This window comes from Lethenteron reissneri, chromosome 51 (assembly GCF_015708825.2).
Source record: "Lethenteron reissneri isolate LAM-NWPU_2019-01 chromosome 51, ASM1570882v1, whole genome shotgun sequence".
NCBI lineage: Eukaryota > Metazoa > Chordata > Hyperoartia > Petromyzontiformes > Petromyzontidae > Lethenteron > Lethenteron reissneri.
Genome location: NC_083829.1, coordinates 6763786 through 6790938, shown reverse-complemented (window position 1 = coordinate 6790938; position 27153 = coordinate 6763786). Strand labels below are relative to the sequence as shown.

At 51.2% G+C, this 27153-nt stretch overlaps 2 protein-coding genes across 2 annotated transcripts in view; one reads left to right on the top strand and one right to left on the bottom strand.

Annotated features, from left to right (window-relative positions):
- Nucleotides 1-18613, bottom strand: part of PBRM1 (polybromo 1) — a 33470-nt gene extending 14857 nt beyond the window's left edge. Inside the window, 24 exon segments of the mRNA XM_061572693.1 lie at nt 135-280; nt 839-1174; nt 1176-1214; nt 1912-2069; nt 2700-2879; nt 3235-3433; nt 3435-3456; nt 4158-4729; nt 4731-4912; nt 5786-6237; nt 7234-7343; nt 7773-7914; nt 8523-8814; nt 9261-9380; nt 10409-10509; nt 10845-10933; nt 11259-11360; nt 11561-11629; nt 12215-12328; nt 12928-13296; nt 14039-14186; nt 14661-14758; nt 15240-15395; nt 18528-18613. Coding sequence (XP_061428677.1) covers nt 135-280; nt 839-1174; nt 1176-1214; nt 1912-2069; nt 2700-2879; nt 3235-3433; nt 3435-3456; nt 4158-4729; nt 4731-4912; nt 5786-6237; nt 7234-7343; nt 7773-7914; nt 8523-8814; nt 9261-9380; nt 10409-10509; nt 10845-10933; nt 11259-11360; nt 11561-11629; nt 12215-12328; nt 12928-13296; nt 14039-14186; nt 14661-14758; nt 15240-15380 — 4181 coding nt within the window. The 5' untranslated portion in view covers nt 15381-15395; nt 18528-18613.
- A 506-nt stretch (nt 18614-19119) lies between these two features.
- On the top strand, nt 19120-23960 carry LOC133355504 (ubiquinol-cytochrome c reductase complex assembly factor 5). The gene is given in 5 exon segments (XM_061572829.1): nt 19120-19260; nt 21074-21363; nt 23285-23461; nt 23724-23752; nt 23754-23960. Coding segments are annotated over 3 exon segments (237 nt in total). The 5' UTR covers nt 19120-19260; nt 21074-21363; nt 23285-23307; the 3' UTR covers nt 23808-23960.
- Nucleotides 23961-27153: the final 3193 nt, after the last annotated feature.

The following is a 27153-nucleotide window of genomic DNA, read 5'->3' as shown; positions in this document are numbered from 1 at the left end:
CAGCTTTAACCGCCGCCATCCAGGGGGAGTCGGGGTGTGTGAAATATGGGATGGCCCCAAGGAAGGGGACAGTAACAAAGGGGGCGCACGGTGGGGATCGAAGTGACGAGCGAGGGTCGGGGGGAAATGCTGACCTGCCAATGCGCGGTCGCTCGCGACCCTCAACCCGCGTGTACACGAAGTCCCCAATCTTGTGGTAGCGGCCGCTCATGCCCAGCTGCTCAAAGTACTGGCAGCCGGGCTCTCCGTTGGGCATCTCCACCGGCACGTCCTCCCGCTCCTACCAACAGCGGGCACGGCACGTGCGCGCACACACCAGTTACGCGTGTGTGTGTGCGCAAACATCCTGCTAAGACGGTTCGCTCCCGTAGGTGTGTGCGCGTGTTTATGTGTGAATAACCCCCCCTGCCTGCGGGGGTAGCGATTGCGTTGTGGTTCGTGCACTGAGCTACAAACCCGGTGAGACCCAAGCTCAATTCCCGCTCACGATAAATATCAGCGACAAATATCTAAACTAGTCTCGGGCTACTCCTGGGTCGACTCAACCTTAAACTAGTGCCTGGTACGGTGTGTAAACATCGGCACTGGGGAAACACATGCGGCTCGGGCGTGGTGCTGGCCACCCACCCCCTTGTATGCTATGCTGGCTTTAACAGGTGCTCGCTAACAGCACTTGCCCCACGAGTCTATTAAAGGCAATATGGGGGATCTTTGTTTTTAAACACCCTGTCAAGACTGTTCACTCTGTGTGTGAACCCTGTCCAGGCAGTTCACGCTGCGTGAACGTTGGGCCTCACACAGCCCCCCGGCGACCACCGATCGTCGCTCCTCTCCGCACCTTGTCGATGATATCGTCGTTGCTCTCCTCCATCATCCCGGCGGCCGCCGCCGCCGCAGCTGCCGCGGCCACCTTGGCCTCGTCGAGTCCTGCGGTGATGGGCCCCACGAGCGTCGCCGCCGTCATCCCGTCGCGCGGGCGCTCCCTCTCGCGTTGCTCCCTTTCGCGCTGCTCCCTGTCGCGCTCTCGCGACGCAAACACGGAGGCGACGCGCACCACGGGCAGCGGCTCGTCGCGCGCCACGAGCCGTGCCGTGCTGGGCGGCATGGACCACAGCTTGATCTTCTTGAAGGCCTTCACCTTGGTGGAGTAGCGCGACTCGCACACGTACACGTCCTTCCGCGCGCAACCCGTCCGGGCGCGACTTAAAGTAGTCCTGGTGGAGAGGAGGTGGAAAGGTGCTTCCACGTCACGCACAACGACATCGTCGCCTGGCTAGCAAAGCAACATTCTTTGAGCACTGGTTTTTAACGGCAACCTTTTGGCAACCCTTTGATAAATCTGGTCAGTTTTCTCTAAGTGACTAAGATCAACATAACTGTTTGTGCCTTTTGATTTGGTGCCATCTTTTGTTTATAAATTTTAGAATTTGTTTGGTAGTCAAGTTTTAATTTGCTTGCTTATGGCTGTATGTGGGATTTGGTCCTCATATAACATTAATGTACAGCGTTATGGGATGCTATTAGCATGAATGACGCTATATAAAATGAAAATATAATTTAGTTAAAGTTTTGTTCATATTGGATAATCTTAACAATAATTATCATGCCCCCACCCTTTGTTACAGACAGACGTGCGGAGCTAAAGCATTCACGCTTTAAACCTCAGTTATAAATATAGCTGGGATATCCGATAACAAATTCATTAGTTTCTCTACCGATTCTCGGTGAGATTATTTATTTCATGGGATCGCCACAGAAGAGTTGGACACTATTCGGCAGGATGTCAGGACCGGCCACCGTTTGCAAATGGGAACCCGAGTCCTCGACCACAAAAGTAAATTTTACAACTTTTGGTTGATCGATAAATCAACTTAATGAACCGCGTGTGTGAGACGTGGCGGGGGCTGGTACCTTGACGAACATGACGACGCACTTGCCCAAGATTTTGGAGACGGGCACCGTGTTGTAGTAGTCGCTCTTGAAGACCTCCTTCTCGAGGAACTTGCGTGTGGCCAAGTGGAAGGTCTCCGTGGGCCGGTAGAACCAGCAGCCATACAGCCACTTCTCTCCTGCGGAAGGGGGGGGGATACGGACACCAAACACATACACACACACAATCAGATTCTATGTGCAGCATAAGAATGCTGAGGTAAATTATACATTAAATATAACACACATTTGTACGAGATCCACCGTTTTCATGAGATCCAGAGGCATGGGAAATCACAGATGAGCGGGATGGCAGCCAGAACTACAGTCAACAATTGCCCAAGCTCTGGGTTCCTATATTGCCATGTTTGGCCCACTCCATGAACGAGTGTTCATAAAAGTGGAAGGAAAACGGAGTGCCCGGAGAAAAGTCACCCATGCGAGGGGTTAACAACTCTCAATCGTCGTGGAGATGGACAAAACCAAGATCTGAACAGACTGTAGGGGCAAGAGCTGTTAGTGAGCACCTATGAAGGCTGGTACGGCACATCAGGGGGTGGGTGGTCAGCACCACGCCCGACTGATTATCTACCGTGTGGTGATGTTTACACGCCCCACCAGTACTCATTTTGAGGCTGATTCAGATAATCGTCACTGATGGTGGCCGTGAGCGAGAATCGAACCCAGGTCGCTGGGTTCGAAGTGCAGTGCAGCAACCGCTACACTCGGGCACCCCATACATCCACTCACACACCCACGCACGCACCCACCAGTATTATCGTCCACCCAAAGCTTCTCAATGCAGGCGATGTGGGGCTGGAGGTCCGAGGAGCTCGGCTCCACGTAGACAAAGTCGCCCACGCGGTACATGTTATCCTCGAAGCTGCAGTCCTGGCTGTACGTTCGTTGCCCTCCCGCCCGCGTGTCTGACCCCTCGCTCTTCTTGAAGTCTGTGCGGGGACACAGGCACACAGCCGACACGCATACACAGCCAACGCGAACATGCAGCCGACACACACACAGCCGATACTGGGTATTAGTCCTAGCTGATGATGATGACAATAGGAAAACGCAAACCAAAATACAAACATCTACTTCTCACACATAGTATTTACAAATGTATCTTCAATGAGCAGCAGCATCTATGTGTGGCAACATTAATCAAGTCCACATTGAAGACGAAGGAAGCTCAAACTCACGTGGAACAGGCCCGGGACACAAGAGACTGTGTGTGTGCAGCAACAAGGTAAGAGCACGCTGAGTTCCATCTCTCAGTGAAATGCCGGGAGAAGACTGGGGACTCACCGGACGGGTCCTTGCCGTCCTCGTCGCGCTTGACGCGATCTTCCGCTGCCTCGGCGGGGACCTTCTCCTTGCGCTCCTTCTCCAGGTCGTGCTGAAGGTGCTTGGCCGTGTAGCTGAGTGCCGGCGACAGCAGCATCTCTCCGTTCTTGCACAGCTCATCGCGGATCTTGATGAAGAACTGCTGCAGCTCCACGGCGTCCTTCGTAGATCTCCGAGTCCGTGCTGTCCCGGGCGAGGGAGAGAGCGACGATGCACGTGGCGGTCTGGCAACGCCACACGGCTCTGCATGTGTGCGCGCGGGTGTGTGTACGTGTGCTCGCTAACCCTATGGGGAGCGGTAGCGTAGTGGTTAGCGCGATACTAATGCGATGCTAACCACTGCTCGTATTCGTATATATGTTGTTTGTTTCTTAACTGCGACTCTGAACAGTTGTCTGGGTGAAAACTGGGCGAAGTTTTGCCAAATTCTGGCCAGTTGGCTCAACAACTTTAACAACATCGCTACGAACACGGTCACCCGAGTTCGATTCCCGCTCATGGTCAAACACTAATGACGATTATTTTATCCGGTTCTGGGCCTCCCCTAGGTCGTCTCAGCCTCAATAGAATAAATGGTGCGATGCGTAAACACCGCCACTGGGGAGATAAAGGCAGCCGAGCGTGGCACGAGCCACACCATCCCCTCAAACTAAACAATTTTTTATTTTACCAGATAAGGCCCACTGAGCTATTTAGCTCTTTTTCGGGAGCAACTTGCCCACAAATTATAACTCGTCAAAGTGGCGTATCCTGTGGAAAGTTATAGCAGCAAAATACTCTGAACAAATGTTTCTAAAAGTGGCGGGGAAAAAGCGGAAGTCACGGAGAAAAATCCACGCAACCACGAGGAGAACTTTAGCTCTGCTAACGCAACCGCCTCTCACCGGTTCATCTTGCGCGCTCTGTCCAGCACTTCGAACATGTGCTCCTGGAACACGTCCAAACGACGGTAGCGCCCCCTCTCGATGTTTCTGCGGATCGTCTCGAATGTCAGCAGCCGGTGGTCCTGGGTCTCGGCGGCCACCGGCGCCACCACCACGGGGGTGGTGGTGGCGGCGGTGGCGGGAAGTTCGGCGCCGGCTTCGACGGCCAGCGGGCAGGACACCACGTCGGCGAGTGAGTCGCTGTAGCAGCGCCCCTCCTCGTCCTGGTGGCTCAGGACCGACACGAAGAGGTTGTTAATGAGCTCGCGCACGAGCAGGCCCACCTTGGGCGCGCCGCCACCACCGCCGCCCCCGGCTATCGCGTCCATCTCGTCGTCTTCGTTGTCGCACAGCTGGCGCCTGGCGCGGAGGAGCACGCGGTGCAGCACCAGCGCGTCCTTGTAAATGAGCGAGTCCGGGTCGTTGTAGGTGCACGCGTTGTTGAACATGAGGGTGAAGTCCTCCACGAGTGACTCCACGTCCTGGTACTTGCCCGCCACCATGTGGGCGCGCATCTTCTCCATGTCCACAGGGCTTCTTGATGGTCACGTAGTAGTCGGGCAGCTCGGAGCGCGACGGCAGCCGCAGGAAGATGGTGCACAGCTTGCGCCCGCGGCGGTCCGTGTGGCTGCGCACAGCCTCGTACAGGTCGCTCAGCTTCTGCTGCAGTGGCGTCAGGCTTCGGATCTTCTTCGGAGACAGCCCACTCTTGCGGCCTGCGTGGGGGGGGGGGGGGGGGGGGCGGGAGGCGCGTGGGGGTCCAAGGAATGGTGGCGGCGAGTTCGTGGGGTGGGTGCGGAGAGCCAAGGCGTGATAGGGGAAAGCGCGGGAAGACAAAAATCATTATGCAGGCGGATCATAAGAATGTATATGGATCTTGTCGTTGCGTGTGGGAAGCGGTGGTGTAGGGTTTGAGCGCGCTGCGTTACGAATCCGGAGGCCTGGGTCAATTTGAAGATTTAGCGCATGACAAGAAAGGAATAGTTTGTACTGCTTCACAACACCACGTTTCTAATTCAAACTAAACAATTTAAACTTTTTTATTTTACCAGGTAAAGCCCACTGAGCTAATAGCTCTTTTTTATAAGTGACCTGGCCACAAATGATAGTTCAACTACGTGGCTTATCACGTGCAAATGTATAGCATCCAAATACTGTAAATGCATGTTTATAAATGTGGATGGAAAAACTGGAGGACCTAGACAAAAATCCACACCACCACAGGAAGAACATGCAAACTCAAAATATACAGGAATTAGGATAGGGATCGAACCCACGAATAGGCGAGGTAGTTAACATCTTGCCACCTTAACAATGAGTGGAGCGCCGGGCGGCTAAAACACAGCAAGGTGGCACAGTAGACAGCACAGGTGGCACATCTGCCAGCCATCTCAGTCAGTCTGTCCCATGACTTCTCGTCAGCGAGATTTTGACACTGCAAGTGGCCTCAAAGTGCCCCTAGCCTGGTACAAGCGCTACAGTGGTGAATGGCGGCTGCTGCTGTGTTGTTGTTGTGTGGGACTGGTATTAGGTGAGCCCCCGTGGCTCGCGCGTGCAAGCGAGGGCGACGCAGGGACTCGACTCCTCACCGAGCTTGAGTTTGGGCGAGGGGGACTCGTCCTCCTCCGTCAGGGGCCCCATCTCCTTGAGCTTCTCGCGGATCAGCCCCTCCAGCGTCACGGCGTCGTTGTACACCTGTGACCCCTCCTCGTTGTAGTGCCGCGCGTTGCGGAACATGAGCTGGAAGTCGTCCATGAGCGCCTCCTGGCTGGTGTACTTGTCGGCGCGGATGTTCTGCTCGATGTTGCGCATGTCGATGGGCTCCAGGATGATCTTGTAGTAGTCGGGGTAGTCCTTGCGCGACGGCCGCACCATGAACAGGTCGACGAGGCGGCGCCCCGACGCGGGGTCGCGCGCCTCCACCGCGGCCGCGTACAGGGCCCGCAGCCGACGCTTCAGCGCCGAGTCGGCGTCTCGCCGCTTGTGCGTCTTGTACACTTTCTTGCCCGAGGAGCCCGTGAGCAGGATGCGGCTGATTATCCTGCGAGCCGGAACATAGGAGCGAGCGAGCGAGCAACGGGGTTTAAAGAATTTACATTATTCAGATTCAGAAAATTTTTACTGGTGGAATCAAATGCACTATAAAGCTCATTCTAGATTAGAAGTTTTCGTGACTCCAAGGATCCATATTCTTGGTTCTTTCGGTAAAGTCATGTAGGTAAAGAAAAAAAAAGATTTTACCGAAAGAACCAAGAATATGCACTATAAAGCTCTTTTTCAAACATGTCCACGAGAGGGCGCTTGTTTCAAATATTCGGCAACTCAAATTGCACTTAGGTCACACCTCATCTCGACCGTTCCAATGGCCCTGTTGCGGACTAGCCAAGAGGATACCTCATGGCAGCTGTCCCTATGCGGCACAAGGTGTAAGCAGCATCGACCTGCAAGTGGTCATAAGTCCGCCAGTTGGGGGCGATGTTACAAAGTATTTTACGCAATTAAATAACTTATTATGCAACAACCACAAGTAATAAATGGATATATACATGAACGGAGAGGTGAAGAAATCAGCCTTGTAGCATAGCTCATGTCCGACCCCCTTCACTCTCAGCGAGAGAGCAAGCATGCAGAGAGCAGGACGAAAACTTGATTAAGAGGTTTAACCGACTGGAGATTGCAATCGTGCACGTCACTGCTTAGATGCGGCAGTGGAAAAACAACCTGGCGCCTCATGATCTCCGTCAGGCTTGGCTCGGCACGGCCCCGGCGTGGCTCGGTTGTACAGTGGAAAAAGAGGGAAGTGATTTAGACCAATGATTGACCACTTCTCTCTCGCTAAAATAAATGTCCACTGTTTCTTTACGGAGCCAAGAGTGCGGTCTGGGTCGAGAAGCGATTGTGGAGGTCTAACTATGGCTTCCATGGCACAGGACCACAGGTGCAACGGTGCGCGGAATGGGAGTGCGCGTGTGCGTGCGGGTGTGCGTGCGGGTGTGCGTGCGGGTGTGCGTGCGGGTGTGCGAGGGTTGGGCGCCACCTCTTGCGCTTGCCGCTGGCGGTGTCGGGCGTGGAGGCCGTGCTGCTCTCTGGGTCGTCGCCCAAGTCCCGTGAAATGTCCGCAGAGCGCAGCAGCAAGCGCTTCTTAATCTGCGCCGCACACGTCAAAGTCACAGACCACCGCGTCAACCACCACAGTAATATAAACCACCACTACCACCCCACACAAACCACCGTCAATCATTACTCCACAAACCACCGTGTCAACAATGGTGATATATTCCACTACCCACACCACCACCACAATCATACAAAACCACCTTTGAACACCACACAAACCACCGCCTCAGCCATGACGATGATATACACCACCACCATCTAAGATCAAACAAACCACCTTTGACCACCACACAATTTAACTTCAAACACCACGCAAATCACCATGGAGACAGAGGAGCGGTGATGGAGTAGGCAGACAGTGGGGAGACATCAGACAGACAGAAGAGACAGAAAAAAAGGCAGCAGCAGGCGGGGTGCGGCCAGGAAAGCTTCGGAGGAGCATGTGGCAGCGGGGCCGACCTGCAGCAGGTGCTGGAGCTTGACTGCGCGCTTGTAGATGGAGGACGTCGGCATGTTGAAGCGCTTGGCGTTTTCGAACATGAGCGTGAGATCGGACTCCAGCTGGTCGACGCTCGTGTACTCGCCTGCGCGCAGCTTGCTCCTGCCACCGCCGACAAGCACGAGAGACATGACATCAAGAAGCGGCGGTGGGGGCAGCAGCAGCAGACACAGGACTCTCCAGACACGGGACAGTGATTCCATCGATAGGTGGAAACTATGAATTGTCAGCATTAGTGTTCGCGATTTGATTTAAGAACCCATTATTTATTGTCTTCATTCAAGACTGCACTCGCCTTCTTCAAGCTCCTCTGCCTCCTGCCTACCTCTACCCTCTCGTGCCACTCTACTCCCCTCCATGTACTCTCCTACATCTACCCATTATCCTCAAGAAACTCCCCTCCACGCACTCTCCCACACTTGAATCGAAAGCATTAATTAAAAGCATGCGTCAGGTGCAGTCAGCATTTTGTGATCGCAAAACTTAAGCAAAACCCCTGCCTGTACATTCCTCCAGCCATACCACCCTGCAGCCACACCACCCTGCAGCTATATCACCCTCCACCCAGACCACCCTTCCAGCCATGCCACCCTGCAGCCTCCAGCCTGCAGCCATACCACCCTCCCAGCCAGACCATCTTCCAGCCATGCCACCCTCTAGCCAGAGCACCCTGCAGCCAGACCACCCATCCACCACCCACACATGCCCACCTGATGTGCAGCAGCGCGATGGGCTGCTTGATGAGCACGTAGTACTCGGGGTACTCCTTGCGGGAGGGCAGCCGCAGGAAGGGGTCGGCGAGCAGCTGACCCTGGGCGCCGCGCGCGTTCTGCACCGAGTCGAGCAGCCGCTGCAGGAGGCTCCCGCCGGACTCGGAGCTCCCGCCGGGACTCACGGCGGTCGTGCCCCCCCCGGCGGCGCCGCCGACGCTGCTGCCGCCGCCGTCGGCATCGTCATCCTCGTCAGAGTTCGGCGCGTCCTCGTACTGCATGCTGTCGTCGCCTTGGTGGGAAACAAATTGAATCGCGAGTACGTTTTGGTATCCGCCGGCGTTCTCGCGGCGGACAAATTAAAGCAATCAAATTATTCGTAGATTCGGCGTTCGCGCCGTTCTGACTTGCCAAGACCCTCCTGAAAATAGTCTTCAGACTAAGTGAGGACATCTGAGGTAAACAAAAGCCTAATAATAATAGATTCATAAGAATAATAGGATTAACATCAACAAGATGATGCTTGTGCCAGGATAGGTTCACAAATATGCACCTTTGGCATATTTGTGAACCTATCCTGGGACCGTCGAACGCGTTTGACATGTGGGAGGGTGGCGTATTGACCATTCGCCGTGACCATCATCTATCCACTGCTGGATAAAGAACTCCTAATCCCCACCCCCCAACCAAGCCATTACCAACTTGCATAGTGTTACAATGCACAAGTCCATGCAGTACCTGCGCACGAGCTGATCTCATCGCTCCGTCTCCGCGGCGGACGTCCTCTGGGGCGCGTTCCTTCCTTTGGCTGCCAGTCCGCCGGTAGTCTCGACCGTCGGACGGTGGCGTTGAGACTCTCTATAAAAAGCCACAGCGCGTTGTGAATTACCGCAAGATCCACACACCACGGCAAGGCTGTAGAAGTACAGTTGTTAAATATATGCACACGAAACGGCATCTGCGTGCTACACTTTCCAACAGACGTTTGTCCTCCGATGCGTTTAATCAGCCATAATTGTATACGCAGGATTTCACGACCGACGTAATGATTTGTGATCGGTTTCTTTTATGTTAGGTCGCGTAGATGTAAAGCCAATTTTTTACGTAACCCTCAACCACACCTTACGATGAGGAATGCAACCTCCAGCAAAACGTCGAATAAAAAAAATGTCAAAAATATTGGATTGATTTTAAATATTTCCTCCTCTTCCAGTTTTGTTGAAAAACCAAATCAATTGGGACTTTTGCGCATAGCGTGACAACTTGATTGGATTGGCTCTGTCAGGGAGTGGAGGGTTGTTATCGTTACAGATTGGCATTATACCGTCACGATGATTGAACCCCGAAATAAACAATGAATGAATGAGCAATAATTCCATTTGGGACCGATGCGCAACAAACGTGACGTCACACGGTGTGCATATGGCATGACGTCATCTCGCGACGGCACACGTTACGATGTCATCACGTTGACCAGCAACCCAAATATTTTGTTGTTCTGGTTTTTTTGTGCGACCCCATTAAACTAAACTATTCAACTAAACAATTTCTTTTATTTTACCAGGTAAAGCCCACTGAACTATACAGATATTTTTCAGAAGAAACCTGGCCACAAATGATAGATCAATGAAGTGGCTTATTATGTGGAAATGTATCACATCCAAATACTCTAAACTTGATCAAGTTGGCCGGTTTCCTTTCGGGTAAGTTCCTAAGAGCAACACAACTTTAAACAATTTTATTTATTAATATTGGATCATCGTTACTAAACTAATCGGGCCTCCCTATCCCCATTACAGACAGCCAGAGAAGCGGACAGAGTGAATGCATTCACACTTTCAATCTTAGTTCTCGTTAAAAACGAATTAATGAATGAACGACCGAACCGTTTGGCGGTTGCTGCTGCTCCTCGTCTTCGCTCTCGGAGCCGTACTGCAGCGTCATGGTGATGGCCGACAGGCGGTCGCCCTGCGCCGAGCGCCGGTTCCTGCCACATCGACGAATCCACGGGCGTACAAAAGACAAAGATCCCCCGTATATCCTTACTGGACAATTGGGGCAAGTGCTGTTAGCGAGCACCTATGAAGGGCGGCATGGCGCACGTATATCAGGGAGTGATGTTTCCAGCACCACGCCCAGGAACAGCTCAGAGTCACCACCGGTGTTGCCCATGAGACTGGCAGGTTCGTTGCACATTGTGATAACTGCAACGCTACCGCTTCCCGCACACGCGCCCACTCGCTCACTCGCGCACGCACACAATCACTGCACTCCTAAATATCCCCACCAGCCGCGGCACCGGTGCACACCACGCTCGCCCACCTTATCCTGAGGCTGGTCTTCACGGGCTCCAGCGAGTGCTCCAGTTCCGTCTTCTTCTGGTTGAAGATCTTCTTGATCGTGTGCGCATCCTGCCATCACAAAACGACGACAGAAGCGTCTCTCGCGGATGGCGACGAGAACGACGCTCGTGGTCGCGCGGCGTGCGGGTAACCCCACCGTGCACTGCCCCTCGATGAACGCTTAACGTTCCCGGGTGAAGCCGGGCAAATGTTCTAAACTATGGCCGACAGATGGCTCTGTTAATAAACTGCTGTTGGTTCGAGATCCCACAATCCACCAGGTGAGGGTGAGAAGGTGAGGGGCAGCGGGAGATGGCAAGCGGGGGATGGCAAGCGGGTGATGGCCTGAAGGGTGGTGAACAGACGCTGGCACGCAGATGTTGGCAGGTCTCACCTTGAAGACCTGAGATCCCGGCTCGTTGTAGTTGCGTGCGTTCTTCACCAGAGTCTCCACGTCGCGAGCCATCTCCGTTATGCTCTTGTAGAAGCCGGTCTGCTGGGCAATCAAAGACAAAGATCTCCCATGTAGCCAAGTGGTGTTAGCGAGCACCTATTAGGGCGTATTGCACACGTACCTTATAAGAGCTGTTTGTTTGTTGGCCTGCGAACACCTTTAACTTGCGCTCACCATTAATGCACGGTTGGCTATGTACGCTGCGAAAGAATTTCAACATACAATGCCCAAGATTCACTCACCTGGATCCTCTGAGCGATCGTCTTCAGGTCGATGGGATCCTTGATGACGTCATAGTAGTCGGGGTAGTGCTGGAAGGAAAATGAGAGCTTATTCAATGTTGGACGCTCGCGACACGGATCCGCACATAAAACAATCATCCACCTGCCAGACGGGGCCTCCCCATGCCGCGAGTTGTTCGATAAATACTTCACCCACGCTGGCCAGGCACCCGATGTAGGTAGGGGATTGAATGGGGCTAGTAGTTAGGCTTACTGTGAGTATGGCTCGAGCGTTACTGGAGCTACGTACTTTTCAAATCTAGATTGAAAACGAATATCTTTAGAAATAATTTTTTCGTTTAGTTTGTCGTCCTTCCGCTGTAACCCCGATTAGCACGGTTGGCTCCGTACAGCGCGAAATAAGCTCAACATTAATTTTACATCAGGAGTCTGAGTAAAGTAAGGGCTAAATCTATTGTTATAGTGAACACGAGGTGAAGGGCTCAAGACAGGAAGGGTTAGAGTCAGGGTTAGGAGTAGGGCTAAGCTAGGCTTTAGTTAGTGTTGGGATGAGTGAGCTAGGGTTTGAGTGAGGGATGAGACTAAGATAACTCTTGCTAGGGCTCGGGCTCAACTGAGGCGGCCTCGCTACAGTGAGAAGGAGGCAGTGCTGACCGTGCGTGACGGAAGCTTCTGAAAGAGCTCGCTGATGAGGCGTCCAGATGGGTCGCTGTACGTCGCCACTGTCTCAAACAGCTGTTCCAGGTGCTCCTTCAGGCCCCGCACACGCTGTGAATGCATGTACACGTAAGCATAAATATACACGCAACAAAGATCATATACTCTTGGGGTAAGTGATGCTAGCGAGCACATGTGAAGGCGGGCACGGCACGGAAGGAAGTGGGTGGCCAGCACCACACTTGATTCTCTTTGTCTACCCAATGGTGAACTTTACAATTCACACAGGTACTCATTTGAGTCGACCTAGCAGAGGCCCAGAGCAGTTTCAGATATTCATCACCGGTCTTGGCAGTGAGTGGGAATCGTAACTCAGGTCAACAGGTTCGTTGTGAAGTGCGCTAACCACCACACTACTGCTCCCTGCACATATGCACGATACTCCTGCTCCCCACACATAGGAACCGACACAAGGATCCCCCATATAGCCTTTAACAGACCGTTGGGGAAAGTGTTGTTCGCGAGTAGCAGCAGCTATGAAGGCTGACACGGCACACGAGGGGGGGTGGGAGGCCAGTCCCCACATACGAACCCGCACAAGCACGTCCACACGCACACAATCAATCAGAAAAGCTCTTGCATCTCGTCATGCATTGTGACCCCTCGCGCACACGGCCGTGAGACCGCCGCTAAGGGGCGAAGGTGCCCACCGGCTTCCCAGGCATCTCGTCGTCCTCCGTGGTGCCCGCTCCGCTCTCCTGACCCTGCTCCTGCTCAGGATCCTCCGTCTTAGCCTCAGTCTCGGCCTCCGCTTCCGCTTCTTCCTCCTCCTCTTCCTCTTCCTCCCCCGCTTCCTCCTCTTCCTCCTCCTCCTCCTCCTCCTCCGCCTCGTCCACTTCCTCTTCCTCCTCCTCCGCCTCCTCCTCTTTGGCAGTCGTCGCAGCTGCGACAGCGGCGGCGGAAGCGGCAGCGGCACTGGTGGCGGTGGCGACGTCCAAGGGCGGGTGGATGAGCTCGTTGCGCTTGGAGACGTAGAGCTCCCAGAGGCGACACGCGTCGCGGTGTTCCACCGTGCCCTCCTGGCGGAAACGGAAAACAAAAATACAAGTTTGGAACCTCATTTGCCAGTAAAAAATATGATAATTGGTTTTTTACCCTTTTGTCTGGCAACATAACTGACACCTTTTTTTACAAGGAGTCATGTTTGCATAGACCACAATACCTGCAGTCATAATGCCTTTTGGCGTCATCTGGTCCAACCCATGTGAGACTAGGCTCTAAGGAAAGCTGTCTCGGGTGTGGACCAATCAACTTCAAGGACAGTGCATACATTATCAGAGTTATGTTTTTTGTTTGCATTATGACTGCAGGTATTGTGGTCTATGCAAACATGATTCCTTGTAAAAAAGGTGTCAGTTATGTTGCCAGATAAAAGGGTAAAAAAACAATTATCAAAAATACAAGTGAGCAAGGAAGAATCGCGCGCGTGCACAAGCACGAATTCTGAAACGTTTTCCAACATGCGTTCGTTCCCAGAGGGATTCAATAACGTTACATTCTGAGCCACGCAATGAGGTGACGGTAGTTGTAATGACGTCATCGCCTTGACAGGCAACGTGTAAACTATTAGCGCCGCTTTTTTGTCTCCAAGTTTTGGGCAATTGGCCAGTTTCTGTACGGTCAGGCTCTCATAGCAAGGTAACTTTATTTTAAAGCTTTGTTTATTTAACTTTGTAGTCCTTCTTTCTTACTGACAAGACAGACAGAGATGCTTAGTTGGAGAACATTGAAAAGGCATCTGTGCGAGCGATCGGCACGTACCTTGTAATAGGCCTTGGTGTTGTTGACCATTAGCTGGATGTCGGTGGTAAGTTGGTCCACACTGTTGTACTCCTCCGTCTTCAACTTCTGCTGAATCTTCAGCAGGTCCATGGGCTGAGACACCACGTCATAGTAGTCGGGGAGGTTCCTGGGAAGAAGCATTCCAAAGTGATGCTGTCATGACGTGAAACGTCATCCTGCGGCATCACGTGTCACTTGACGTCATCTCATTTGCATCGTCTATTTCGTCACAAAAACTAAATTCAACCACCTTGCCATTAATACTGCGTTATAACACCATTAATAGCATCATCATCAGCCATGAACAATCCACTGTTAGACGAATGGCTCCCCAAATAGTTGCCATCACTAAGTCTTGCGATGCCACAATTCCCGTGAACCAAATAGATGCCTTATAACAAAGCAAAATACCAGTCAATGCCACCTCCACCCCCGTGACGTATGTATGTTAAACTTCTTTTGCATCATACATAGCCAACCGTGCTAATCAGAGGGGCGGAGCCACACCTTCCTCCGCAGAGTTGTTGTTGTCTCATCGCATTCTACGGAAGAACGGCTTCCTTCACGCCTTGTGCGAGCGCTGCCAATTATATGGCCTTACCTGCGCTTGGGCACGCGGATGAAGAATTCACACAGCAGTCGCGCGTGTCCATCCCGCGTGTCCCGCAGAGTGTTGTACAACTCATGGCACACGCCCAGCTGCAAGGGGAAGGACCGGAGGAAAGGGAAGGTAGAGAGTGTAAGGAAGGAGAGTGTGGAGGACGAGGGAGAGAGGGCAGAATGGGAGCGTAGGGGTAAGGTGGGCAATAAGCACAAGGAAGGAAATATGATTGAACCCAACATGACTGAAACACAGTCAGTTTGGAAGACCCGAATCCTTAACACAGGTGAATAAATCATGGAGTAAAGTTCATGGGAAGTTATCATGGTAATAGCGACAGAAGTGATAAGGAGGTGACGCGGATGAATCAGTAAGTGCTAAACCGTTGATCACCCTGGCTGCATTACACTGAAATCTATCGGGTGCAGTCAGTTTTGTCTTTTGTTGTTGCTGCTGTGCTCACACAGCACCACGGATCTAATTAGTAAAATAACCAGGCTACATGTACGCATGTATGTTGAACTTATTTCGCACAAGACGGGGGGGGCCCGGGCGGTGGTGGTGGGGGGGGGTACGTACAGGATCCACGGCTTGCGTGTGTGGCCGGCGCCGCTTGCGGGGGGGCACCGCGGCGGCAGCAGTTGGGGGGGGGACCTCTTCAGCATCCCCCCCGCTGGCGCTGCTGGAAGGCGAGGCCGTGCGCCGTCGCTTCACTCCCATGGTGAGAGTGGTGCCCTGTGCAATGAGGCAACATCGTCATCACTACCATCACTGCCATCATTACTATCATCATGCTCATTCTGGCGAATTGCCCGATGATGCTGGATGCAATTACCAGCGAAACGTCGTACTAAAAATTTGTAAATGTTGTGGTTTCACGCTTCAACACACCGGTGGGCTAAAGCAGTGAACTAGTTGTCTTTTGTCAACGTGACACTTTTTTGCTGATTGGCCATGTCGGGTGGTGGAGGGTTAAGACACATTTATAAATAACGCGATCTAAACCCAAAAACGTTGATTATTCCCATCATCATCGCATCATCGTGATCATCACATCATCATCATTGTCATCGAGATCATCATCACTATGATCATTGCCATCAACACCATCATCATCATTGCTATCAATTGCCGCCCAATATTAATGTCATTATCATTGTAATCACTATCATTACAATCATTATCACTAACATTACCAAAATCATTATCATCATTATCTTCATGACTAACGTCATCACTAACATCACAATCATTATTATCAGTATCATCCTCATCGTAAGCATTACTACTGTGCCATCATTCCAATCACTCTCATTTCTGTCAGGACAAACATTGTCATAATTACTAGATCTGTGTGGCTGAGTGACCCATACATATTTACACGCACGGCACACCGCATCGAGTATACATCTTGCTAGTGACGTGCCACCTATTTCAGATAAAAATCTACCTGGAAAATATTCAGCGATACATTAAGCCCCATGTGTTCCTCTGTCTCTCAGTTTAATTCTGTCCCTGTAAATATCCTTCTTTGAACACTTTTCAATTATGGATCCTTATGGGTTTTTTTTATTATGTTTTCCCAATCAATATGGTTTAAAACGTCTTTCTTCAGGCACCCTGGTGTACTCATCAAATGTAATTACCGTATCCACAAGGACTCTATCTGCTCTCGCTCCCCTCTCTATTTCATAATTTAATGCCGATCCGCCTTCAACATTTGTCCTAAATATACACGTGTTGCGTTTTCCGGTGCTCCCTCCAATTATTTCGTATTTGTTCAGCGAACTTGCTCTGCACGACTTTTGATTTTATTTTTTGCTTCACTTTACACACTTTCTCTTTGTGAAGTGTTTCAATCATTTCCTCCTTCATACTTTCACTATTTATTTGTGTGCCTTTTCTCCAATTGTACATCTCCTGGCGTTGTTGTGAATAGTTCTGCTCACTCCTATTTGTATCTGCATTCAATGACTTCCCTTCGTGCAATCTCAGTTGTAGCTGTTCAATCTCTAGAAACCCATTTGATATAATTTCAATGCATTGGTTGATTTTAAGGTCCTCGGTTTGTGACAGCTTGGATGCTGAGACAGTTTAGAGCGAACAGGGTTCCCTTGCATACAAAGCCAAAAAGAATAGACTTTTGGGGCAAGCACTGTTCGCGAGCATCTCTTATGTAAGCATGTTGAACTTCTTTCGCACCGTACGTAGTCAACCGTGCTAATCGGAGATGCGGTGGAAGGACAACAAACTAAACGCAGTTCTAAAGAAGTTAGTGTTCAATCTAGAGGATATTAAAGTGCATCGATCTAGTGGCTTCTTATGAAGGCTGGCACGGCACACGAGGGGATGGGTGTCCAAGAACGACGACCGGCCGCCTTTGTCTCCCCAATGGCAATGTTTACACATCGCACCATTTAAGGCCGAGTCTACCTTGGAGAGGGTCCCATGCCCGGTTCAAGATATTCGCCACTATTGTCGGTTCGTAGCGCAGCTCACGAATCGTTACACTGCCGCTCCTCCACAGCATGGACCACACAGACGTCGCTCCGACAGCCCAAACTCAAATCATACACAAATCATACACAAATCATACACAGCATGGACCACACAGACGTCGTTCCGATAGCCCAAACTCAAATCATACACAAATCATACACAAATCATACACAGCATGGACCACACAGACATCGCTCAGACAGCCCAAACTCAAATCATACACAAATCATACACAGCATGGACCACACAGACGTCGTTCCGATAGCCCAAACTCAAATCATACACAAATCATACACAAATCATACACAGCATGGACCACACAGACGTCGTTCCGATAGCCCAAACTCAAATCATACACAAATCATACACAAATCATACACAGCATGGACCACACAGACATCGCTCAGACAGCCCAAACTCAAATCATACACAAATCATACACAGCATGGACCACACAGACGTCGTTCCGATAGCCCAAACTCAAATCATACACAAATCATACACAAATCATACACAGCATGGACCACACAGACGTCGTTCCGATAGCCCAAACTCAAATCATACACAAATCATACACAGCATGGACCACACAGACATCGCTCAGACAGCCCAAACTCAAATCATACACAAATCATACACAGCATGGACCACACAGACATCGCTCAGACAGCCCAAACTCAAATCATACACAAATCATACACAGCATGGACCACACAGACGTCGCTCCGACAGCCCAAACTCAAATCATACACAAATCATACACAGCATGGACCACACAGACGTCGCTCCGACAGCCCAAACTCAAATCATACACAAAGCCCCAATGAGACGCAAGCCCTTTAATCCACTGCTGGATGAAGGCCTCTCCAAGGGATGGGGGTAGGGGGGTGTTTGACCATACTTCACCACGCCGGTCAGGGCGTGTTTAGCGAAAGGTTTGAGCTAGAAGCGATTCAGATATCACTCTTAGCCATCGATGTTGGTGCCCGTCAGCCTGGACTCAAACTCGGGGGGGGGAGAGTGGCTCGTTGACTTCGAGTGGCGCTCACCGCTGCCCCCAATCACCACCACCACCACCTCCTCACCAACAACACCACCACCACCTCCTCCTCACCAACAACACCACAACCACCACCTCCTCCTCCTCACCAACAACACTACCACCACCTCCTCACCAACAACACTACCACCACCTCCTCCTCCTCACCAACAAATCCCCAAACCCGGCATCCAACACAACACAAAGCGCGCCACAGAGCGCGGTGCGATTTACGCCGAAACAAATCAGCACGCAGCCCGCACGTGGATCAGCAGCAGCAGCCCCCGTGCCTGGTAACGAACCCGCACCCAGCCCGCACGGCGGCCTACCAGGCCCCTCACCCTGGGGGCAAGCAGAGAGGCGGCGCGGCGCGGCGAGGCGAGGGTGGATGAGGCGAACGACGGAGATCGCGACGCGCGCGGGCCTCAGCATCGACAATGGGAGCGGGAGGTGTGCGGAGCGGGGGTGTTTGCGGCACTTTACGACGCTTTACGGCAGGCGGTTGGTCTAATTTTGTGACGCTTTGCGGCAGTCCCCCTCCCAACTCCCTCCTCCCCTCCCAACTCCCTCCTTCTCCCAACTCCCTCCCAACTCCCTCCCCCTCCCCTCTCCTCCCCCTCCCAACTCCCTCCCCCTCCCAACTCCCTCCCCCTCCCAACTCCCTCCCCCTCCCCCTCCCAACTCCCTCCCCCTCCCAACTCCCTCCCCCTCCCCTCTCCACCCCCTCCCCTCTCCTCCCCCTCCCCTCTCCTCCCCCTCCCAACTCCCTCCCCCTCCCCTCTCCTCCCCCTCTCCCCCTCTCCACCCCCTCTCCGCCCCCTCCCCTCTCCTCCCCCTCTCCCCCCCCCTCCCTCCTCTACTACCCCCTCTCCTCTTCCCTCTCCTCCCCCAATCAGTTAATATTTCACGACACTTTACGACCGACGGCTTTTTGGGGAAGCTTTGGTTGTTTTTAAATATATATATAAATGTCACGTGATACTGGTAGGAACCTCCTGGTTACACCAGCCCACTGGGGATTATTGTGTCCGTCCGTCCGTCGTGGATCCAAAAACGGGAGAGGTGAGGCTGGGTGGAGAGGGGAGGGTGGGGAGAGGCTGGGTGGGGCTGGGTGGAGAGGGGAGGGTGGGGAGGGGCTGGGTGGGGCTGGGTGGAGAGGGGAGGTGGGGAGGGGCTGGGTGGAGAGCGGAGGGTGGGGCTGGGTGGGGAGGGTGGGGAGGAGCTGGGTGGGGAGGAGAGGGTGGGGAGGGTGGGGCTGGGTGAGGGGTGGGAGGGGTGGGGCTGGGTGGAGAGGGGAGGGTGGGGCTGGGTGGGGGGTGGATGGGAGGGGTGGGGCTGGGTGGGGAGGGGAGGGGCTGGTCACCCCGTGGTGCCCTTATAAAACTCAACGTTTAACCTACTCACGCCGGCTTGTGCCCGCCCTCACAGTCGGCCATATTTGCGGAATACACCACGCCGCCGTTGATCCTGGCCAGCTCCCTCCGCAGGAATGTTTCAATACGGGCAAAACAAATGTTTGTCTATTTTTTTTTGTTTGTCCCATGTGATGGGATTTTTTAGGATGAACGTTGAGATTTATAAGAGCACGGGGTGACCAATAAGGTCTACACTCATTTACCAGCTTAATATTCCCTATTGCCGTACATATACTGGAGGAAGGGCCTTTGCTATTGATGCCCCCAGGGTCTGGAATGCTGTTGCAAATAAATTGAAACTTGAGTAACTACCTATGAGATCTTCACTCAAAACTGCTTTAGAGGAGTTGTACACCCCTAGCTGCCAGTGCTATTCAGTGACCTAAAATAAAATGTTTCGCTCCGGATGATCGCTACAAAGTATGACCTGTGTTTTGATTTAGTGTGCTGATCTTAAAGGTGCATTGAAAAATTACAATACTCCGATTGATGCTCCTGCTGTTGTGGAGTGACTCATGCAGCCAGCTATGGCTGCAGGGTTTTGGTAGTACATGTTGTTTATGCCATTTATTGTTAAAATTCCGTCAGTTCCTATGATTGCTTTTTCATTGCCTTCATGGCTTTATTTTGGTGATTTCGAAAAGTGTATTGGTTTAGCCATGTTTGTGTTGTTGTAGTACAGAGTTAGACTGATGGCCTTAATCTAAGTTGTCTTGTGGTTGTTGTTGTTGTTTGACTTGCATCCCACTGGGATTTTTGCACACAGCGTTGGTGTACGGTGTTTTTTCTGCAATATTTTTGCTGTCTTTTCTTGGATTTTCTCTTTGCACTTAGTCACATATTCACTTTAAGATGTTTTTTTTGTTCATGTTTTTGTTTTTTGTTTGTTGCGGTTGCACCCGATTCAAGAGCTGAATGGCTCACAGGGCTATACCTAATAAATGAACTTGAACTTGAACTTGATAAGGGGTTTACATGTATGTTTATTTTAACACGTAGGCTTTCGCGACCAATATCACCCATAATACAGGTTTCTTTGGGTTAGATCGCGTAAACATTAAAAACAACTGTTTATAGAGGTATGTTTACGCTTGTGCCATCACTGCCAACGCAGAATCAACACCAAATAATTGGTCTACGGTGGCTTGGTTGGTTTTCGTGTTATTGATTTTTTACGACACTTTTTCACGACATCGTGAGCATGCGCGTTACCAACGTCTGTGTCCTTTACGGCAGCTCCCCTCCCCCCGCCACAACCTCTTGCCCGTGTGTTTTACGACCCTTTACGTCAATTTATTTAACGCTTTTTTATTTTCCTACGTCTCCTGTGGGAGTACTTAGCGCGCGCGATAAATTGTCGCAACCAAACACGAGAACGTCGACATGTTTTCGTGCACGATTATTTATTTGTCTCAAACCGTCAGTTTTTTCCCCCCACCACCCTAACGCTTTTACGACAGCTCCCGGGCCTAGAGAGAGAGAGAGAGGGGAGGAGGCGAGGCTTTACGGCAGAGAGAGTGGGGCGGGGGGATGGTGTGTGGTGGTGCGGTGCATGACCGAGTCGTCATGCATCGCTCCGCCACCCGCCGCCTTCCCCTCTTGGTCGTCGGCGAGCCGCTCTGAGGAATCGGCCGACAATTATCGGCGGTGCATTCTGACTCGGCGGTTCACGCGGAAAGGACTTCACGCAAGGGCACCACGTGCAGCGTGCGAGGGTGGCAGCTTCAGTCGAGTTTTCTACGTGGCCGAGGTGCGTACAGCGGTGTAGAATGTCTCTTTAAGACGACCAAGGCCGTAATTATAACATTCAAATATGCTCAAAATGTCTCCACTAATATATTGCTATAAAATAAATTTGGTCACCCACCCCCCCCCCCCCCAATGTTGACTCCATGGCTATGGCCTTGAAGACGGACAATGATAAAATCACGTCAAGTTAATTAGCGACGTTTCGTTGCACGTTGAGGCTTTCGCAACGGGGCGGCATGCGATGTAGGGCGATAATGACAAGCCGCGTCGACGTGACATTGCGGCGATACGGGTGTGGGCGTTAAAATGAGCAATCTCGCTCTATTGCATGCACGGTTACTGTACTGCACGTTGAACTTCTTTCGCGCCGTACGTGATTTGTTGATTAACGCGCCGATACGGCCCCACCGTCTGTTGTTCACGAGAGAGCTTCTTGACGAAGGGACGCTGTCTGCGCAACAACAACAACAAAACCCCACGGGGATTTGACAATTCGTGCGATGCAGAAGGGCATTTCCCGAAACGTCGCCTTATTTTAATCTTTAGGGCAGCGCTGTTGTCAAATGTGTTGCGTTTTCGTTATTTACCGCTGCACGCGGCTAAACAACGTTGCCTTATGCAACTTGTACCACGCGTGAGTCACGTAACTCTACCCCCGAAGCGCGTAACGATATACAACTCCGCAGGACTGTAAGCACAGACATGTTAAAGTCCCTTTGGGGACCGTCCATAAATGACGTCACGCACTTAGGGGGGGGGGTCAGACATTTGTGACGATGTGTGACGAGGGGCGGGGGGTGAGAAATATGACGTCACATCAAAATGCGCAACTTTAAATAAATATAGACAACACGTTCTACTTCATTAAATAGACTTATTTTCTCCTACAACATCAGAGTGCAGCGCCACATTAAATACGCACTACAATGACAATAGTTTAAAGCGATTTGAAGCATGTTTTATTTTGGGGGGGGGGGGGCAGAGCTTTGTGACGTCATATTTGAGGGGGGGGGGGTCTGACTTTTTGTGACGCCGTGTGACGAAGGAGGGGGGGGGTCAAAAATGTTCCAAAATCGCGTGACGTCATTTATGGACGGCCCTTTATTTTAAAGACCTCGAGTGATGTGTCAAGGCTGCAAAACCCAGCCCGGGTCTGGTGGAAGGTTGCCTCGGGTCGACAGAGACCACCTTTAGTTTTTCGAATTTTACGCGACTGTGCCTGGAGTTGTCCAAAACCCTCCATTGACCACATTCAATAACAGTACAATACTACAACTCTACTGTCGTGGACTGTAATGACGCATGCGTGATGAGTGGGGTGGTGTAGCGAGCATCGGGGTGTCGGGAGCGGTAGCGCAGTGAACGGCACACGTGCCACGAACCGAACAACCCAAGTTCAATTCCGGGTCACGGCTCACATCAGTGGCGTGGGATGACATCCGAACCCGGGCTGCGCTTCCCCCGGCTTCACCAACCCCGCACTGACCAGCGTGGTGAAGTATGGTTAAACGTATAAGGTTAAACAACCCCCGTGGCTGACACGGTTTGTGGGAGAGGCCTTTCCGGCTGCTGGTAAATCACCAGCGAGATGGAAAATATTCAGTGAGAAATGGAAGCCCAGCTTACAACGTCTGTACATGTCTCTCTGCCCACGTGTCTCTTTGTGTCTGTGTCCACGTGTATCTGTGTCCACGTGTTTCTCTGTCCACGTGTGTCTCTGTCCGTGTGTGTCTCTGTCCACGTGTTCACTGTCCGTGTGTTTTTTTGTGTCCGTATATCTGTCTCATGTGTGTGTCCACGTGTCTCTCTGTATTCTCGTGTCTCTCTATGTCCTTGTGTCTCTCTGTCTGTGTCTACGTGTCTTTCTGTCTGTGTCCGCGTATCTCTGTGTCCACATGTCTGTCTGTCTGTCCATGTGTCAGGGGGTGCAGCGGGCGAGTGGGCGATGGTGTTCTTCAGCAGCGCTCTCGGGAGGATTCTCAGTAAAGTTCCCGGAGAGAAGAGGCTGGGTGTCTATCGGTTCCTGCCCGTGTTCTTCGTGATTGGCGGTGCCATGGAGTGGATCATGATTAACATGAGAGTCGGCAGAGAGACCTTCTGTGGGTACCACGCAGGGCTTCATTATTTCTCACTGAAATATTTTCCGGGTGACCGGTAGACTGGAGTTGGTTGCACGTGACGAGTATCCACGGCCTGGTAGCCCTGAACAGTGCCTACACTCGAATCGGGACTCGCATGCCACGCGTTTGACCCTTCGTTTGACCCTTCGTTTGACCCCGGCGTCCCGTTGTTGACCTCTGACACCGCATGCTCACCATCGAGTGCGACTAACCGCACGCGACGGCGCGCTGTTTCTTTCAGACGACGTCTACAGACGCAAGCAGTCGGAAGCGCCGTTACCAGCAGCGCCTCGCCGAGACCTCGCAGTCCAGCGGTTCCGACTAAGAGTCTCGCCTTTCTCGAACAGACGAATCGACCCGGTCACCACCCCACCCGTCACTCCGTCTCCATCCCCCCTTCCCGCCTGTTGTTGCTGCTGCCGCCGCTGCTGCCACCAGACCGGCTTGCGCTGCTTGCGTAGAAGCTACGGGCGCAACGAACTGACAGCTCACACTGGGCCGTGCGTGAGACTTTGGGAGCGAGGTTGTTGACAATGCCGGCGGGCGTGACGTGGCCGCGCTATCTCAAGATGCTGACCGCGAGTCTCCTGTCAATGCTGGCAGGAGCGGAGGTGGTTCACCGCTACTATCCGGCCAGATCTGGTACGTGGACTTTTTTTTCTTCTTTCTTTCTCAGGAGCCCGGCTCCGGGATAAAATGTTCACATTATAAACCACTTCGTTGAGCTATCATTTGTGATAACCAGGTCGCTTCTGAAAAAGAGCTCAATTACTCATTGGGCTTACATTTTGATTTAAAGCTTTCGTGACTGTAGGGATTCATCTCCTTGGTTCTTTCGGTAAAGTCACGTAGAAGGAAAATAATAAAATAATACAAATAAAACATAATAAAATAATACTCACGACGTTTCGGCCACAATGCAAGCAGCCGTCCTCAGGTGAAGAATGAAACACCACCAAGCTTGGTCCTGAAAATAAGATACGCTCCAAGCTTGGTGGTGTTTCATTCTTCACCTGAGGACGACTGCTTGCGTTGTGGCCGAAACGTCGTGAGAATTATTTATGTTTTATTTTATTATTTTATTATTTTACTCATTGGGCCTTACCTAGTAAAACAAAGAATCCCACTGAGTGTTTTCCGGGTCTCTGGTTAAACCCGAGAAGGTGACACTTGACTAGCAGTAGCCGCAACCATAGCGAAGGAGGTACGGTGGATGTGGTGTGTTGGGTGCAGAAATACTTTCTAGATCGTGGACCCCAAGCGACGCTGCTACCCGTAGTGTATCTGTGTGGATATCTGGAGTTAATTGGTAAGAGGATATTTCGATAGTGCCACCCCAACAGGGATAGAGGAAAACATTAAAATTAATAAAAGTAAAATAAAATAAAAATCACGACGTTTCGGAGGCAACACAAGCTTCCGTCTTCAGGTGGAACCGTCACAGCCACGACAGCTGTATCAAGTACTTGATTTTTATTTTATTTTACTTTTATTAATTTTAATGTTTTACCTACGTGACTTTACCGAAAAAACCTAAGAATATGAATCCTTGCAGTCACGAAAGCTTCAAATCTAGAATTAAGGGATAGAGGAGTTTCACCGCGTTGCTGTTGTTCACTGTTGCGGCTTCCCTCCCACACAGAGCATCCCTGAGGTTCCGCCAGCGCCGGGGCAACTGCAGACGCGGCTGTTGGGCATCGAGGGCACAACGGGGACACCACTCAGTGGCACCAGGGCTGCGGAGGAGGAACGCAGCCATCCCTCGTGACGGCGTCGCGTCAACACTCCGTCCACTCGCTCAACCTCGAGCACGTGCACGTGTACCTGCTCGCTCAACCTCGAGCACGTGTACGTGTACGTGCACGTGTACGTGCTCGCTCAACCTCGAGCATGTGCACGTGTACGTGTTAACACACACACACGCTTCACACAAGCACGAACACGCACAGGAGGCACAGCACATGCACAGAATGTTTTCTCTCCTTCGCGATGGTGAATCAAAAACGATAAGACTTTTTATTTTATTTTACCAGGTAAGGCCCACTGAACCATATAGCTCTTTTTCGGAAGCGACCTGGCCACAATGCCAGCTCATTGTAGTGGCTCATCATGTGGAAATTCATCGCAGCCAAATACTCTAAACGCATGTTTATAAATGTGAAGGGAAAAACTGGAGGACCCAGAGAAAAATCCACATGACCACAGGAAGAGAGACGCGCAAACTCCAAATAAACAGGTGTCAGGGTCAGGATCAAACCCACGACCCTGTATACCACGTGAGATAGTTAACATCTCAATACCGTGGCACTCACTGTTATAGTGGCCCACATGACAGCTTATTGGCTACCCCCCCTCTCATCCGATCAGTGCTGAAGCTGGAACCGATGCACTTCAACATGCATGCACACACACGCTTGTCGTTTTGTACCGGTTTTGCGTCGCCATTGACGTTTGTGTTTTTGTTGTCACTGCGATTTAGTGACAACTGTGACGATGTTTAAATAATGCCTTGATTAAAAGTTAAACAGTCTCAGCTTCTTGCCTTCATCTCCATTGCTGTTTGTGTAAGAATGTCATTCGGTAATCCAGAAAAGTCTCACTGAGTCTCAAGACTTATTTTCAAGAGTCATGAAAATAAGATATTTGGGACATTGGGCACAGTGCGAGGAGACCTTTAACCTTAACTATATTTTAAAAGGGCTGTACATGTACACCATTTGGCATATAAAAATTACTCGTGTTTACCCAAGAAATATTCACTTTCTCAATATTTTTTGCAGGAGAGTTTTTTCACCAGTGGGTGATGTTGCTGCTGCTGTGTGATCTCAGTTGAGTAATTTTAGGCAATTTTTCAGCATTGGGATGTTTTGCTGATGCCAATTATATTGATCTTAACTCTGGGAGGAAACCAGATAACCTGGAGGAAAGCCATGCGGAACATGGGGAGAACATACAAAATCCACACACAAACGCATCCTAGTCGGGAATCGAACTTAGGGCCTTTTTGCTGAGTGAAATTACACTCCTGCACCACCCCGCCACCAATATTTTTACTCAAATAGGTGACAGACAAAAGTTAATATCCATATCCTGCATTCAAATCCAGTTTTAAAACTGCCCTTGATTAACCTGTGTTCTCTGTGGTAGGATGGTCTAAACCAGGGTTTCCAGATTTGAAAGGTGCTCGGGAGTCGCGAGTCGAACCTTGGAACTTTTTTCCTGCGGCACAAATGTTATCACTTCACCATGTCACCCAAATGCAGATCAGTGTAAAGAGCTGTTCATTGCGGAGATAGATGGGAGGTGAACAAAGAGGTGACAGGGAAATTGATGGCATAGAGCAGTGGTGGCCAACTCGTGTCTCCTTAGCCGCATGCGGCTCTATCGAAGGGGCATAATGTAGAACGGTCCTATCACAGTGACGGTCTCCCATCCTGTAGCGAAAGCTGTCAATATATTTGGCAAAATATACTTGGCTCTTTGCAGAACTCATGCGTACTTTTGGCTCCTTGGTCCGTTACAGGTTGACCACCGCTGGCGTAGATAAATGAAGCAATCAGGATAGGAGAATGCTTTGAGGACCGACAATTTTCATTAGAGAAAAAGCACAGTCTAATAGGTTATTCATAAGGTTTACTGAAGCTGCCGTTTAGCACCACATTTAGCACACG